The 17335-nt window shown below is 36.8% G+C and overlaps 1 protein-coding gene across 1 annotated transcript in view; it reads right to left on the reverse strand.

Annotated features, from left to right (window-relative positions):
- The window catches only part of ADGB (androglobin), a 156310-nt gene that overhangs the window by 112995 nt on the left and 25980 nt on the right, over nucleotides 1-17335 (reverse strand). The window contains 3 exon segments of the mRNA XM_032407707.1: nucleotides 10010-10219; nucleotides 12032-12103; nucleotides 15511-15603. Coding sequence (XP_032263598.1) covers nucleotides 10010-10219; nucleotides 12032-12103; nucleotides 15511-15603 — 375 coding nt within the window.

Consider the following 17335-nt stretch of genomic DNA (forward strand, 5'->3'; position numbering starts at 1 on the left):
AAATATAAATTACCAAGTTACTTTAGAATGCAGTCGTGTTCAAATTTCAATACCTCCCACACTTGAATTCTAGGTCAAGATAACTAAATGGCTACATAAATTTATATCCTCTTCCTCCTATGACTATGCTAAAGGGATAATAAAAAATGCTTTTTAATTAATCACATCAACCACAATTACAAAAGATCAGGGACAGAGATTTGAGCAAATACCTGAATGAGCATAATTATATAGAGAGGATAGAGCCCTGACTGCACTCCCCCCACCTTCACCACAATAACAGGTGGTGCCCCTTCCATACAGGGCCTGAAGGTGGACTTCTGGGCCTATCCTCAAGTAAACAAGGTGGTTTCTCTCCCCAGTGGAGTCAGTGGGCAGAACTAGGACTCCCATCTTCCTCCTGCAGTAAAGAGGAAGTGCTTTCTGCATTAGTAGAGCCTGTTGGAGGACCCCTTATTTCCACACTCTACCCAGGCAGGAATGAGGCGGTACACTTCGCTTCCTCAGGGGGTGCTCAGGATACTGCGGACGGAGTCTTATCATCTGGATAACAAACAAGAGTGGCAGAGCCAAGTAGCATTGCACAGGCTTTGTACACTAAATTAACATTTGAAACACAGCCCACAGAAGTGAGCCAGGGTGTGTACTCTGAATCTAAACAGGTTGACTACGTGCTAAAATAAAAAATTTAATTAGAAAACAGTCACAAAACAGAACACTAAAAATGTCCAGGAAACTGTCCAAAATTACTCATCATGCAAAAACCAGGAATATCTAAATTTCAATGAGAAAATACAGTCAACAGACCACAATGCCAAAAGGACAGGGAATTTGGAATTTTTAGTTAAGAAATTTAAAGCTGATGTCATAAAAATGCTCCAGGAAGCAATTATGAATACTCTTGAAACAAATAAAAAATATCAAAGAGGAAACAACCAGAAATTTTGAGCTTAAACAAACAAAACCTTCATAGGGAAAGATCAAAACAGGATGCAAATGGTAAAGAAATTAGTGAACTGGAAGTTAGTTCAATAGAAATTATGAATAACAAGGAAAAGTAGATCTTTTTAAATGATACGAACCTCAAAGATCTGTGAGACAATGAATGAAGATATAACATGCATGTCATCGGAGTCCCCAGAAATGAGAAAAAAAGGAATGGGGGGCTGAAAAAATATTTAAATGAATAATGGCTGAAAACTTTCCAAATTTGTCATAAGACATGACTCTACAGTTTCAGGGAGCTGAGAATATTCCAAAGAGGATAATCTCAAAGAAATCTACACCCAGACACATCACATTCAAACTTCTGAAAATCCGAGACAAAGAAAAAAGCCTTAAAACAGCTAGTGAGAAAAGAACACCGGATTGCTCTTCAGAAACCACAGAAGCCAGAAGGAAATATCTAACTAGTTGTCAATGCTGAGAAAAAAGGCCTGCCAACCCACAACACTGTATTAGTGAAAATATCCATTAGGAATAAGGGTGAAATAAAACATTTTCAGACAAGGGGCACTTGGGTGGCCCAGTCGGTTAAGTGTCTGACTCTTGGTTTCATCTCACGTCTGACCTCAGGGTCGTGAGATCTAGCCCCAAGTCGTGTTCTGTGTTCAGCATGGAATCTGCTTGAGCTTCTCTCTCCTTCTTCTCTCTCCCCTCCCCCTTGAACTCTCGCTCACTGAAATAAATAAACCTTTAAAAAAATTTTTTTCAGACAAAAAAAAAAAGTTAAGATAATTTATTACCAGAAGACTGGCCCCAAAAATGATGTTGAAAGGAAATTCTTAAAAAAAAAAGGAAATGGAAGAAATCTTAAGACATCAGAAATGAAGAAAGAGCAAAGAAAAATATAAACGTATGTATGGCTAAATACAATAAAGTATTCTTTGTCTCTTGAGCTGTAAAAATTATATTTGACATTTAAAAGCAACATTTATGAGCAGGTTCTGAATATGTATAAAGAAAATATCTAGACAGCTATGCTATAAAGGGAGGTGGATAGAGGGGCCCAAATGGTGGTAAAGTATCTATATTCCAATCTAAGTGGCAAAATGCTGCTATTACTGGACTGTGATAAGCTAAGTATGTATATTTTAATCCCTAGAGCAACCACTAGAAAAAAAAGTAATACATAGAGATATACTAAACACTAGAGATAACTCAAAATGGAATCCCAAAGAATGTTCAAGAAACACACAGGAAAAGGGAAACAGATACCAAAAAAATAAGTAAATAACAGAAGTAACAGAGTATACAAATAATAAAATGACAGACTTAAATCCCAATTATATCAAATGTAAGTTGCACACAACTTAAAATGTAAGAGTAACTTGGATATACTTATAAAAATTAAGAGTTTGTATATAATTGAATAATTCCACATGTAGAAATCCCAGAAAAAATAGTCCTATAAGTGGGCAAAAATATATACACAAAGATGCTATTTTACAGAATTGGTATTGGTAAAACACTGGTCATAATCTAAATGTCAAGATGAAATTAACAAAATATGTATAATTATCGGAAAGTACCTGACCCGGCTGCAGGTGGCCCCAGGAGCGGTAATATCACTTCCAGGTGAACGAAGAGAGGAACTTCTCTGTTTTATAACACTGTTCTTTATGCTACTCAACAAATGTTTGTCTGACTGATGTCAAAGAACCTTGATGCTAGGTCCTTAGAATCCAAACTGGAAATAGTAGAAATACTTTTATGGGAAAAATGATAGCTGGTGTAAAAATCTGCAACTTAAATGTCAGGCGGAGAGTTTCTGACAGGTTGGTTTGACTTCAAAGAATGATTAAGATAAATGTTTGGAGGGACAGCAGGAAAGGGGGAGAATATATATATGAAATAAGGCAGAGAAGGAAAATCAATGTGCAATAACAAAAAGGTAAGAAAGCGTCAAGAAATTGGAGTCAAAAAAGAAAAAAAAAAAACAAGAAGGGGAAGAAGACTCAAAGTGTAGGAGATGTGACATGGGAAGGAAAATAATGTAGAACCGAGATGTGTCCAGCTCCTTATACTGTATTAAGCAGTAGAAGGTAACAGAACTTTTGTTATGAATATGTTTCTTAAATATTTGAAGTGAAAAACAAAGGACAGACATATAAATACTGAACTAGAATTAGAAGGAAAAATCAAAAATTAAATTGTGTATGTCTAGAAAGAGATTTTTAAAAAGAAAAAAAGTGTTTATCTTGTCAGAAAGAATTTATTCTAATTCTTTATTGCACCTGTCATGCACACAGATGTTGACCACCTGGGAATTAGGTAGAAACAGGTAAAAATTTTTGCCCCTAGCCCTGAGAGAACAAATTTCTACCAACCAGAAAACCAGGTACCATCTCTCTAGCATATGAATGCGGTCTCTGAGACAGCAAAGTCCTTGTTTTTTGCCCTGTAAAAATTGCATCTATCTGTCTATTATCACTGCTATCAGTATTCTATATCCTTTCAAGGACTACAATTCCAATTTTAAAGAATAGACCAAAGTAGGGGAAAACTAGCAGGAGAGTATTATAACCTGGCTTGTGTATTTACCTTACAAAAGGAACTGGAGGTTGTATTTGCAGATTACATGATACTATACATAGAAAAGCCTAAAAACTTCACTACAAAACTATTAGAAATAATGAATAAATTCAGTAAACTTGCAGGATACAAAATTAATATATAAAAATCAGTGTGTTTCTATACACTCACAATGAAGTAGCAGAAAGAGAAATTAAGACAACAATCCCATTTACAATTACACCAAAAAGAATAAAATACCTAGGAATAAACTTAACGAGGGAGGTGAAGACCTATACTCTGAAAACTTTAAAATATTGATGAAAGAAATTGAAAATGATACAAACAAATGGAAAGATAGTCCATGCTCATGGATTAGAAGAATTAATTTTGTTAAAATGTCCTTCTTACCCAAAGCAATCTACAGTCAATGCAATCCCTATCAAAATACCAACAACACTTTTCACAGAACTAGAACAAATAATAGTAAAATTTGTAGGGAACCACAAAAGACCCAAAATAGCCAAAACAATCTTGAGAAAGAAGAACAAAACTGGAGGCATCACAATCCCAGATTTCAGGTATACTACAATCCTTAGTAGTCAAAAAAGTATGTTACTGGCAATGAAACAGAAAAGAGAGCCCAGAAATAAACCCATGTTTATATGGTCAGTTAATTGTATGGTGCTGGGAAAACTGGACAACTACACGCAAAAGAATGACATGGGATCACTTTCTTACACCGTACACAAAAATAAACTCTAAATGGATGAAAGGCCTCAACATGGATTAAATGTGAGACCTGAATTTATAAAACTTCCAGAAGAAAACATAGGCAGTAATTTCTCTGATATCAGGGGCGCCTGGGTGGCTCAGTTGTTAAGCGTCGGTCTTCGGCTCAGGTCATGATCCCAGGGTCCTGGGATCGAGCCCCGCATCAGGCTCCCTGCTTAGTGGGAAGCCTGCTTCTCCCTCTCCCACTCCCCCTGCTTGTGTTCCCTCTCTCCTGCCTCTCTCTCTCTCTGTCAAATAAATAAAATCTTAAAAAAAAAAAATTTCTCTGATATCAGCTGTAGAAACATTTTTCTAGATATGTCCCCTAAGGCAAGTGAGACAGAAGCAAAAATAAACTATGGGACTACACCAAAATAAAAAGCTTTGCACAGCAGACAAAGTCATAAAAAAGACAACATATTGAATGGAAGGAGATAGTTACAAATGATATATAAAATGAGGTAATATTCAAGATATATAAAGGATTTATATGAGTCAATACCAAAAAACAAATATTCCAATTAAAAATTGACAGGGAATCTAAATAGACATTTTTCCAAAGCATACATACAGGTCAACAGACACATGAAAAGATGCTAAACCAAATGCAAACCAAAACCAAAATGAAATGTCACTTTACATATGGCAGAATGGCTAGAATAAAAAAGAGAAGAAATAGCATGTGTTGGAGAGGATATGGAGAAAAAGAAACCCTTGTGCACTGTTGGTGGGAATGTAAATTGGTGCAGCCTCTGTGGAAAACAGTATGGAGGTTCCTCAAAAAATTAAAAATAGAAATGCTACATGATCCAGTAATTCCACTACTAGAAAAACAAAGAAAACTAAAACACTAATTTGAAAAGATATATGCACCCCTATGTTTATTGCAGCGTTATTTACAATAGCCAAGATATAGAAACAACCCAGTGTCCATCGATATATGAATACATAAAGAAGATGTGGGATACACACACACACATACACACACAGGAATATTACTCAGCCATAAAAAAAGAATGAGATCTTGCCATTTGTGACAACATGGATGGACTTAGAGGGTATTATGCTAAGTGAAATAAGTCGGTCAGAGAAAGACAAATACCATGTGATTTCACTTATACATAGGATCTAAAAAAAATAAATGAATAAAATAACACATAAACAAAAAGCAGGAAGAGACCCATACCTACAGAGAACAAACTGGTGGTTGCTAGAGGGGAGGAAGTGGGAGGATGGGAGGATGGGCAAAATGGGTGAAGGGGAGTGGGAGATACAGGCTTCCAGTTATGGAAAGAATAAGTCATGAGAATAAAAGATACAGCATGGGGAATATAGTCAATGGTTTTAGGACCAGTGAATGGTGACAGATGAGCATAGCATAATGTATATATACACTTACTGAATGCTATGTTATATACCTGAAACTAATGTAACTTGTGTGTCTTCTATACTTCAATAACAAAAAATAAAACCCTGTAGGTAGGACCAATATATGAATGTAAGAAATATACATTGAAGCAAAATGCCTGAATAAGGAAAGCATCTAGAGGGCAATAGCTTCTTATCTATTTTTACATATACTAATGAATTCACTAAGAGGCTGGGGCATGGGATGCTCCATACCCAGTGCTCTGGAGAAAAATGAAGCAGGGACAAGTGAGATAAAGTGTTAGGGTTTCAGATATGGTGTAGAGTAAAGGCCTCAGAATGGGTGTTTTTAACACTAAAACCAGAAGATACTCAGGCATTGGCTGTTGTGTTCGAAAACAAAAAAGTATTATCCAACTATTCCATATGTAAGCAGATTATCATTCATATAACAATCAATATATAAAGGAAAATAGACCTCAATATTTAAAATTACCCAAAATATGCAATATATATATTCCAAACGAATAAAATTCTGGAATGCATATTCCAGCTGAATGAAAGATGAATCAAAATAAAATACTCAAGAGAGGAGAAGGTGTAGCAGGATGATAAGCACTAAACACTTTTATAGAGAGAATAAAGGATACATAATTATAAATGTGTTCAAAGATAAATACCAATAAAAATGTTTATTCAAAAAGCATGTATGCCAAGAAAATATTGAAGCAAAAGAATATTAGGCTGATCTTGTTCTAAAAAATAAAAACAAACAATAAATTTCATAACAACCGAAGCAATATGGTATTTAAAAAGGACAAGAAAAGGGGCACCTGGTGGCTCAGTCGGTTGAGTGTCCAACTCTGATTTCGGCTCAGGTCATGATCTGAGGATTGTGGGATCAGGCCCCGAGTCAGGCTCTGCACTGGGTGTGGAGCCTGCTTGGGATTCTCTCTCATCCTCTTCCTTTGCCCCTCCTCCCAAACACACTCTCTCAAACAAACAAAAAAGGACAAGAAAAATAGCAGAAGGAAATCGAGTCCAGAAACAAAGACAAGTCCATGTTAGAATGTGGTGTATGATCAAAGTAGTTTTTTAAATTAGTGGATAAAAGGTGCAACATTCAATATATAATCCTAGGGCAATTAGCTGAGACTTAGAATAAAAATAAACCAGGTCTTTATTTCTTGCAGTAGATAAACAAATCAAAGGCCCAAATATTTTTTTTTAAAGCCTAAAATAGTAGATAAAATAAGGGGAAATATTTTTTATATTCTTGAGATAGTGATATCTATTTTTTTTAAAAGATTTTATTTATTTATTTGACAGAGAGAGACACAGCAAGAGAGGGAACACAAGCATGGGGAGTGGGAGAGGGAGATGCAGGCTTCCTGCAGACCCGGGAGCCCGATGTGGGGCTCGATCCCAGACCCTGGGACCATGACCTGAGCCGAAGGCAGACGCTTAATGAATGAGCCACCCAGGCACCCCAAGATAGTGATATCTAACTTTAAATAACATGTACGTCTTAGATTCAGTAAAGAAAAATAATGACATAATCAACTACATAAAAATTACAAGTCTCAGTTGGGTGGAAGATGTAAGGTTAAAAGACAAATTTCAAAGCACTTCTACCCCACATTATGTGGTTATCTGCAACATACAAGAGAACACTTGCAACTCCATAACAAAACTTTAAATAACCTGTTTTATAAGTAGGCAAAATATAGGCAATTCAAGAGGTATATAAGGGATGTACAGATTTGATGGGATGCTAGAGCACCGTGCATCAGAACTTGGCAGGAACTAAGCACGTTTGGCAAAGGACACACAGCAAGGCCATGTTGCAGGAGCAGGGGACACAGCCTTGCCACCATCTCTGTGTGTCCCCTCCATCTTCACATCCTCACATAAGAACGGGGTTGTTGGGCAAGTAAGCACCGGGTAAGCTGATCACATGCTTTTCCCCTGGCTCTAGGGAGAGGTGGAAAGAGGAAGGATCTGGTGCGATGGCTTTCATAGTGGAAGGTAGTAGCAATGGGAAAGAGAGAAGGAAGGAATACATGAAAGAAGGTAAGATACTAATAGTGTTGAAAATCTACTCCTCGTCAGGACTTTTGCTAGGTTCGTCTACATAATTACCGTATTTTATCTTCATCCGTATTCATTCCATGGCATGGTTTGGTGTCTACTATCTTGAAGGATGTGGTCTCTGTGTGCACGGGACCCTGAAGGGTCCATGGGGATCAATAAGTGGATCTAGAAATGCCGAGAGCCAGTAAAGCTTTCTCTCAGTCTCAGTGAGCAAGAATATGGCCTTGCACTTCAGCCACGAGCACCAACAAATTGCCTACAAAAATAATTCATCTGGAACATGTTGTATCTCAGTGCTCAACAGCTTAGCAGCAGTCCCCACAAGCCATTCCTCAGGTGAGACCAGTGAGGAACCAGAAGAAGCCACTGGACATCAGGCCCCTCTTTTCCCCAGGGCTACCTATCTAGACTCCTTAAATGATGGGTTCAGAATGAAATTTCAAATTGGAGTAAATATTTTTTTTTAATTCTGAATCCAAGTGGGTTTGGGCTTATGAGAAATCAGTACAGTTAAAGAGAAATAAATCACAGTTTCTTTGTAAAATGGAATGAAGTGTTAATAAATGTTGCCCCTCTGTCCAAAAGGAAATTTGCGAAGAAGGAAAGATGTCAGGAAGCAGAGAAAGAGAAACTTACAGGGCTGGTTAATATTCCACTGATGGTGCTTTGTAATACTTAATAATTTTGAACTCACTCCCACCTCAAGTGTAAGCAAATGTGTGAAAAATGGGGGAGGGGCAAAGACCCAGGCATCTGGCCTCCTCACTCTTCCCATGTTTGCCTTCGCTCTGTAATCCCTCAACCGTAACCACATACGCAGAGGTGCATCCACCTTCTTAACACCATATCCTCACTCTCACTCCTTGGTGCACATTAAAACTTTGAACTCTTGTCTGCCAAATCTGCCTCCTGTAACCAAGGAAGATAAAGACATTTAGGAGGTCATTTTCTCTCCTCGCAAAGTTTTGACTTTCAAAGTCCATTGTCTTGCAGTGAACATCAAAACACCAAAAATCCTATTTTAGAGATCAGAGGCCAATATTACCTTCTTCACTTTTACCTTCCTGCTGTAATGATCCCATTAATTCCTAAGTGCTGGCCTTTCAGCATTCCCCATCCCAGGAAAGATGGATGACTCTGGCCCACTGGGGAGAGTCATGTTCTTTAGAAATACAGAATGGGTTGATCAACTTTTCACACTTCCCCACATCCTCCAACGTTCGAGAACATTCTTCCTTAGCGACCAGGACCAGCTTCCTGGGCGTACAGCCGGTACACTCACACGTAGAAGGACCCTATGCTTTTTTTTTTTTTTAAGTGCTGCTATCACCATATTGACATTCCTAATAATTTTTTAACAAAGGGCTCTGCAAATCATGTAGCTGGCCCTGCCTATGAGTCTGGGCCTTTAGAAAGACCGTTCCACCAACAAAAACTCAAAGGTGTTTCATAGTCTACTGTTGCTAAATGTGGTGTGAGCCTACTTTGCCTTATTAACTAGGGGATTTTTAATTCTCTATTTCTACTGTCCCATTTACTCCCTTTCAGGCAGAAGCAAAAACTTTTTGTCAAGGTAAGATTTGTTAACATGAGTACAAATCTCAAGTTTAGGGCAAAGACTGGGTGGGACCAGGCCCCTCAGGAGCAGCAAATACCAGGAGAGAAAGAATGCACCATGCTCAAGCACTCCCTCTGCTCAAGACCCCATCCCACACCACAGAGAAAGGAGGAAGTAAGAGAGCCCCAGGCATCCACGTGCCCACCCAGCCCAACCTCCTGAGAGGACAGAGATAGCAGAGGACCACCCCTCTATGGTCCAAGCAACACCATTGTAAAAAGCATGTGAGATTGGGGTCTCAGGACAAACAACGATGTTTGTTATTGATCCCAAATTACATGTGTAGGACATATCTTCCCAGTGATGGCACAGTTGATGTCCTATATAAACTGCATGATCTTGTATTAGCCTGGGTGACAGCGTGTAAGACAAATATATTTCAGGGGCGCCTGGGTGGCTCAGTTGGTTAAGCAACTGCCTTCAGCTCAGGTCATGATCCTGGAGTCCCTGGATCGAGTCCTGCATCGGGCTCCCTGCTCGGCAGGGAGTCTGCTTCTCCCTCTGACCCTCCCCCCTCTCATGTGCTCTCTCTCATTCTCTCTCTCTCAAATAAATAAATAAAAATCTTTAAAAAAAAAAAAAGACAAATATATTTCAATATGAAGGACAGACGAATTTTAATGTGCATGAATGTGAACTTACCATCCAGTAAAGTTTCACGACATACTTTCCATAGTTATTGAATAAAGGCATGTGACCTTTCACAGCCTTGCACAGAGAGTAGATGTGTTCCCAGGGCTTCCAGCTGAGAGGAGGAGGTTCCCCTGTATTCCCTTTCAAGTAATTGTTCAAAGTAGCTCCATTGAATATCTTCCACACTGCATAGATTTCACTGATAATCCATCTCATCAGCTAGAGACAAAAGCCATTAGTGTTAATCAGTTGCTCTTCCGTTGTTGGTACTGTAATTTAGGCGGGAAACCAGTCGAAAACCTACTTCCAATCTACTTTTTCATATTAAATTCTACATGTAATGTGCTCCACATTTTGATTTCTGACCTTATAGAATAAAGTCATAGTTCTTGTCTTTGTTGTCAGGAAATATAGTCACAATACCGGCTAAAAAGAATTAACATTAAACACTCAGCTAAGAGCTGTTTCCAGAGTAAACTGTCGGTGGTTTGACATTGACCTCCATTTGACATTGACCTTCATTTGACATTGACCTTCATTTCAGCTGTGTGTGTGTGTGTGTGTGTTTGAGACACAGAAAGAGAGAGAGAGAGAGAATGAATGCTTCTGAGAGCTGGGGTGATTTTATTTTGGAATTAACTTTTTATAAATTATTAAGCTACCCCTCTGTAAAGGTTGAGAAGTTTGAGAAGAAAATGATCTCTTTTATGTCAATAGGATCAGCTAGACGAGGAATGCGATATGAGAAAGAATTAAAATTGCACACACGTTTAAATATCCTCTAAGTCTCATATTTCATATGCCAATCTGCAGGTGCAGAAGTGCTCTAAGTAAAATTCCCACTTGCAGAGTTTTCAACAGGCTGCAAGGCGCAGTGGGGAGTTAAGCTTCAGAGCCGAAACAGGGACCAGGATTTGAATCTTCCTTCAGATCCTTCTGCTCTGGGGCATGTCATTTCACCATCTCTAAATTGCAGTTTATGTAATGCAGTCTGTAAAATGCAGATTATGCTATCTATTTTCCAGCATTTTATAGGGAATAGAAACAATGTATAAAAAAATCTCTGGGTCACAGTGGGTTTTAAGTAAAGACATTACCCTTAGTATTACCGGATTTTCTGAAATAATCATCTCGTATTTCACTGCCTGGTTTATAAGAAGATTAAATACTTGAGACTAACCTTATAAGATTTATGTTTTCCTTAATTTACATTATCTAGGACATTTCTTCAGGTTTAGTTTAGTTGAAAAAGAAAGGTAAATCAAGTATCTTCCTGTATGTATATCTGGGAATTTTGCTATAGAATATTTTATACTTCCTTAAAAAATGAAAAGTTGAAGTCTGTGCATGCTTTGGATCATAAAATAAGCATATTTTAGACTAAAATATAAAGTATAAAACAATTCAGAGATAACATTATACTAATCAGTATATCCTGGTTGAAGAAAGAAATGTTTTGACTTTAATATTGGTCAGAATCAATAATGACTATTAATTCTGACTGGGTCAGAATTTTTTTCTGGGAGAAAATAATTTTTTAAAAAATGCCCTGCTTCTGATATAACCGCCTTAGGGGAGTGGAACAGGTCTACTTCTGATGGAGAAAATCCAGGGTAGAAATTTCGGTGGAGGTGTTTAGGTGAGATTTTCCCTGCATTAGCATGTCAAACATCAGGACACCCTGCCCTTGAGCATCATGCAGAGCAAGTTCCAAGCAACTTCATGTCAATTGCTAGGCACGTGCATCAAGAGGAGAAATACCCAGATCGTGGGATCCCAGCTACGCTGGGTCTAAGGGCAGGAGAATAGGGGCACGGCAATGCTAACGGCTAACATTTTCCCACCGTTTGCTCATTAAACTCAACTGAAGAGGCTTCTCTTCCTCTTTGAATGTCTGGCTTATAAAATACTGAGTTATACCAAAACTTAGAGGTGAGCAAGGGAGAACTGAAATTGACGGTCTGGGAATTGTTTTAAGCAAGCCTGGAAGGTATTCTGCAATCAGGCTTCAGTTAAAACTTCCCTACATACCTCACTGCAGAGTAAATGTTGATTTGCTGAAAACAAGTCAAACAGGATTTCATTTTTCACAACTACTGGAGCCTGAAATCAAAAATATATGTAAAAAGAGATATTACTCCTTAGGAAAAATAAAGGAAATGTAGCTGAATGGAAATATAGTTTCGTTTGATATAAACAAGTCAAACCTGATCTCATTTCTCACAACCAGAGGACTTAAAAGAAAAAATAAATAAGTAAAGCTCATTATTCCATAAGATAACCCTGTTAGAGCTACGGGTGACATTCACTTAATAATGTAATGCCTATCAAACACAGTATTTTCATATACAAATGAAATGTTGTAAGATATAATATATGCAGATGATCTCAGCATGCATACACACACAGAGAGTTTAAAAAATGACTTGAAATTTAAATTAATCTTTCAAGTTAAACCTGAAGCTTAGTTAACACATGCTAGCAGGAAAAATATCTTCATCCCTTTGATAAAAAATATTAGGTATGACAGCTTTTTAAAATCTTGCCCAATTTCAAATCCTCTTATCTCTTAAAAAAATCATCTGATGGTCATTATTTAATTGGCATATATCTAAAGATGCTTTTATATATTTAGACCACTAAGGAATAAACATGATAAGGGAAAATATGATTTATAACAGTTTTTAAAAATTTGTTACAATTCATATCGAGCTTATATACTTAACATATCAAATTAACATAAATGTGGTTTTCATTAATAAAATAGATTTTCATGGAAACTAATGCCTTCAACTATTCTCAATCACATGTATAACTAGCATCTTGAAAACTCAATAAAATATTTCTTTATGTCTGAGAAAAATTAACTCCAAGCTACCCTGAAGGCCTGAATTGACTCTTAGTTTATAATTTATGATCATAATAAGTTACATATATGTATTATATAAAATATTTTATACAAAAACGTATATTTTAAATTCGGTTTGGCTAATTGCACTTCTAAAATGCCCATACTTGGGGCACCTGGGTGGCTCAGTCGTTAAGTGTCTGCCTTTGGCTCGGGTCATGATCCCGGGGTCCTGGGATTGAGCCCGGCATCGGGCTCCCTGCTCTGCGGGAAGCCTTTTTCTCCCTCTCCCACTCCCCTTGCTTGCATTCCGTCTCTCACTGTGTCCCTCTCTGTCATATAAATAAAATCTTTAAAAACTAAAAAAATAAAATGCCCATACTCTTCAGCAAGTACCAACGAACATTAAAATTGATTATGGATTAAATAAATATTGAATAACTAAAATTTGAGGAGTGAAATTTAATATTTGCCTGTCAACAAATATAAAATAGAAACTGATGGTGTATAAAAGACAGCAAATATTAAGAAAGCAGTCTCTACGGAGGTCTCTATTCCCTATACCTGTACTTGAGACAGAATACATCTCCGGACATCTTACATCTATTCAATATAATCATCACTCAAGGACCTGAACCATCAATACCTGATTCTCAGAAATAAACAAATCTGATCATTCCCTCAGTGGTCAGGGTTTATTAACCTCCTCAGTTGTATAATCTATGTTGATTCTGATATCTTAAGTCCAGGCTTTTAAGTTTTTTCATAATTTAGCTTCTCTCTGACTTAAATCATGTCCTCTGACTTCATCTTTGGCTTAGAGTAGAATAGAGTAAATCTCACACAGAAAGGTCATTATTGTTTTGCTAAATTTTTGTCTAAGCTTTCTATATGCCCACATTTAATGAGTTTCAATGTAAAATGTATTTACCACCATGGATCTAGACATTAAAACTTGAAAAACATTATTCTAAGACTATCCTAGTTAGCTAGACTTTCAGCTGTGGCTGTTCTGGTCCATACTTCAGGGGGAGTCCGTGCACAAGATAAAGAGAAAAAGTCAGCACAGAACAGAGGTGTTGAGATGGGCGGCAACATTACGATAAAGGTAGGGAGAAGTGTCATCATCATCAACAATGGATGAATTTGGGGTGCCTCGGTGGCTCAGTCATTAAATGTCTGCCTTCGGCTCAGGTCATGAACCCAGGGTCCTGGGATGGAGTCCCACATCGGGCTCCCTGCTCAGTGGGGAGGCCTGCTTCTCCCTCTCCCACTCCCCCTGCTTGTGTTCCCTCTCTCGCTGTGTCTCTCTCTGTCAAATAAATAAAAAATAAAATCTTAAAAAAAAAAAACAATGGATGAATTTACTTATAAGTATTATCTCTCAGAATGTTATGTTAAAGAAAAGGTGGTGTAAAAAGAAAGGTATGTTAAAAAGAAAAAGGTGGTGTAAAACTTTCCTACTTATTCACATTTGAAACACTCTCACTTCAGGGACTTAATATCCTTTATTTGCATGGAACGTAAACTCTGCACTGCCATTGCACAGAGCCTGAATATTATTACTAATACGCTATTATTAAGTGCACTATATTAACACCGAAGAATTTATATTCTTCATGCCAATATTATCTAACATTATAAGTAATTTAAAGACATGTTCATATACATCTGATTTATTTAAAATATCTTACAAGTAGGCATTCAATAAATATTCTGTTGAAATATACCTTATTTTTTCATTTTACTAAATATCTTTGAATTTAGGATTATCTTTCTCAGCTAGTAACGGTAATTGGAAATATGGTGGATAAATTGTATTTTCTTGCAATAGTAGCAGTGCTTATAAAGGTTAAAAATTTTAGGAATAAAATCACTTTGTGTGAAACTGAGATTCAATGGATTCTATAATAAACGGAAGAATCAGCTCCTTTACAACCATTTGATTAACACTAAATAATTATTGTAGCCTACTGGTTTTCCATGCATTAAATGAAAATGATAGGAGATTCATAAAGGAAAAAAAGGGATTGGTGATAATTAGGCCCTTGGAAACAGCAAATATATTCAAACTAACATGGCTGTTAAGAAGACAGACCAGTGGATCTAAAGTTTTCATATACATAGTGCTATTTAAAAGGATGTTCTCTGGTGATGTCCCAGTCAATGTGATTCAAGTTGCTGAGCATCGAGTCCAGAAATGAAGATGGCCCTTGGAAAATGCTTCAAGAATACCTGGAATGCAGAGAGCCAAGTGCAAATCTCCTAGGCTAGAAAATTAATGCTAATAAACACTATAGTAAACAGACCTTCGGGCCACATAAGTTCCTGCTAAGCAGCAGTAAAGGGAAATTCTGTCAGTCAGAAATTAAAGAATAACTTCCCACACATTTTAGGCTCTCCTTTGATATCATGTAGAAAAGAAGAAAACTCAAGACTCTAAACAAAATTTCAATATTCTCTTGGGAGCCAGTACAAGTGATATTAAACTATGCTGATAAACATTTATTTCTATTAAATGCCAAAAAGTAATTCCTTTTTCTTACTGAATACCACGGGAAAAATTTACCCCACATTGTTTTAAAAATGAGAATTTTCATAACTAGGATATTATAACCTACAGCTAACATGTATTTTGTTCGATAGTGAAAATATTTCTTACCCGATTAATTAAAAAATCCTGTGGACGTTTCCAGGAATAAATTTTCAACGATGGTGGTAATTCAATCTTTCCTTCAGGGTCTTCAAAAAAATGCTATATAAAAAATATATTGAGTTTTTTTCTCCATACGGTTCTAAAACAATGAAAGCAACTTAGTCCTAATAGAAATTAGTAAGTGCATAGATTCGATCAATAAATACACATTTATAGAGCAATTTGTGTAATTGCTCTCAGAGCTAGTTCATGGAGTATTTGGTGAATAGTGAAGTTAATAATACTGTATTTAATGAACGAAACCTCGGTTGTTGAGTAACATTTTATTGCAGAGGAAGCAGTCCAAACGAGCATGAGCTGCTTTGTAATGTGAGGTAAGTATGGTAGGAAAACAATTTGAATGGGCCAGATATGGACATATTTTCCACTGAAAATAATGGTTTTTTTTTTAACTTGAGTAGAGAAGATTAAAAAATCATAAATACAATCGTATGTCAATGAAATTTGTACCTTGGATCTGACTTTCATTTATTAATTTTTAAAATTAAACATGTTATTTTGAGATAATTATAGATACACACCTCATGCTGTGAAATAATAAAGAGAGTTCCTGTGTTCTCTTTACTCAGTTTCTCCAGTGGTAAAATCTTCCAAAACCACAGTGCAATTTCACAACCAGATACTTACATTGACACAGGCATGATAAAGAATGGTTCCAGCAGCACGAGGATCCTTCCTAGGACCTTTTATGGCCATGCCCACCCTCCAACCTCCTTACCACCTGTTTAATCCCTACCACCTGGCAATCATTAATCTGGTCTCTTTTTGTCATTTCAATAATATTATATGAGGGGCACCTGGGTGGCTCAGTTGGTTAAGCATCTGACTCTTGGTTTCAGCTCAGGTCATGATCTTGGGGTAGTGAGATCCAGCCCTGCTTTGGGCTCTGCGCTCAGCGGGGAGTCTGCTTGAGATTCTCATTCGCTCTCCCTCTGCCCCTTCCTCTGCTTTCACATGCATGTTCTCTCTCTCAAATAAATAAATAAATAAATAAATAAATCTTCAAAAAAAAATAATGTCGTATGAATGGAATCATATAGCATGTAACCTTGTGGATTATTTTTTTTTTCCCTCTCTGCCTAATTCCCTAGATATTCAATTCATTCAAGCGGTTGCATGTATCAAAAGTTTGTTCTTGTTTATTGCTGAGTAACATTTCATGATATGGATATTTGTTTGTTTACCATCTGTCCATTGAAGGACATTTGGGCTGTTTCCAATTTAGGGCTATTACTTAATAAAGCTGCTATAAATTTTTGCATACAGCTTACAAGTTTTTATATGAACATAAGTTTCTATTTCTCTGAGATAAATGCCCAAGAATGTAATTAATTTATTAATTTTTGAGCCCTTAGTATGGGTCAATTAGTGAGCTCTGGAAGAAGAATGATATCCGAATGTCTATTCTCAAATGCTAGCAGTATAGTAAATTAGACTTCAAGTAGCTACTATGTAAAAGTTCTCACAGTTCCTAAGGTAGTTAGGTCGTGGGGGTGGTCCTTACAGAAAATGAAAAGTGCTGGGAGTACAAAAACAATGCTGTAGGAATAGAAACTATCTGTATTGAGAAAAAGGAGTACTAAATTTCACCTGAGTTAATAGTGACAGGGTCAAGTAAATACCATTTTGTGATTTTTATGGTAATCATATTTTCATCCAAATGTTAGTGTGACCTGAGAAATGGGTTATATTTGAGGGTACTGTCTGAGCTTTACACAGTGTCTATGTGTATCTGGAGCATATTTAAGATACTGGAATACTCTGAATGAAG

Source organism: Phoca vitulina, unplaced genomic scaffold (assembly GCF_004348235.1).
Source record: "Phoca vitulina isolate PV1807 unplaced genomic scaffold, GSC_HSeal_1.0 scaffold9, whole genome shotgun sequence".
NCBI classification, from domain to species: Eukaryota; Metazoa; Chordata; class Mammalia; order Carnivora; family Phocidae; genus Phoca; species Phoca vitulina.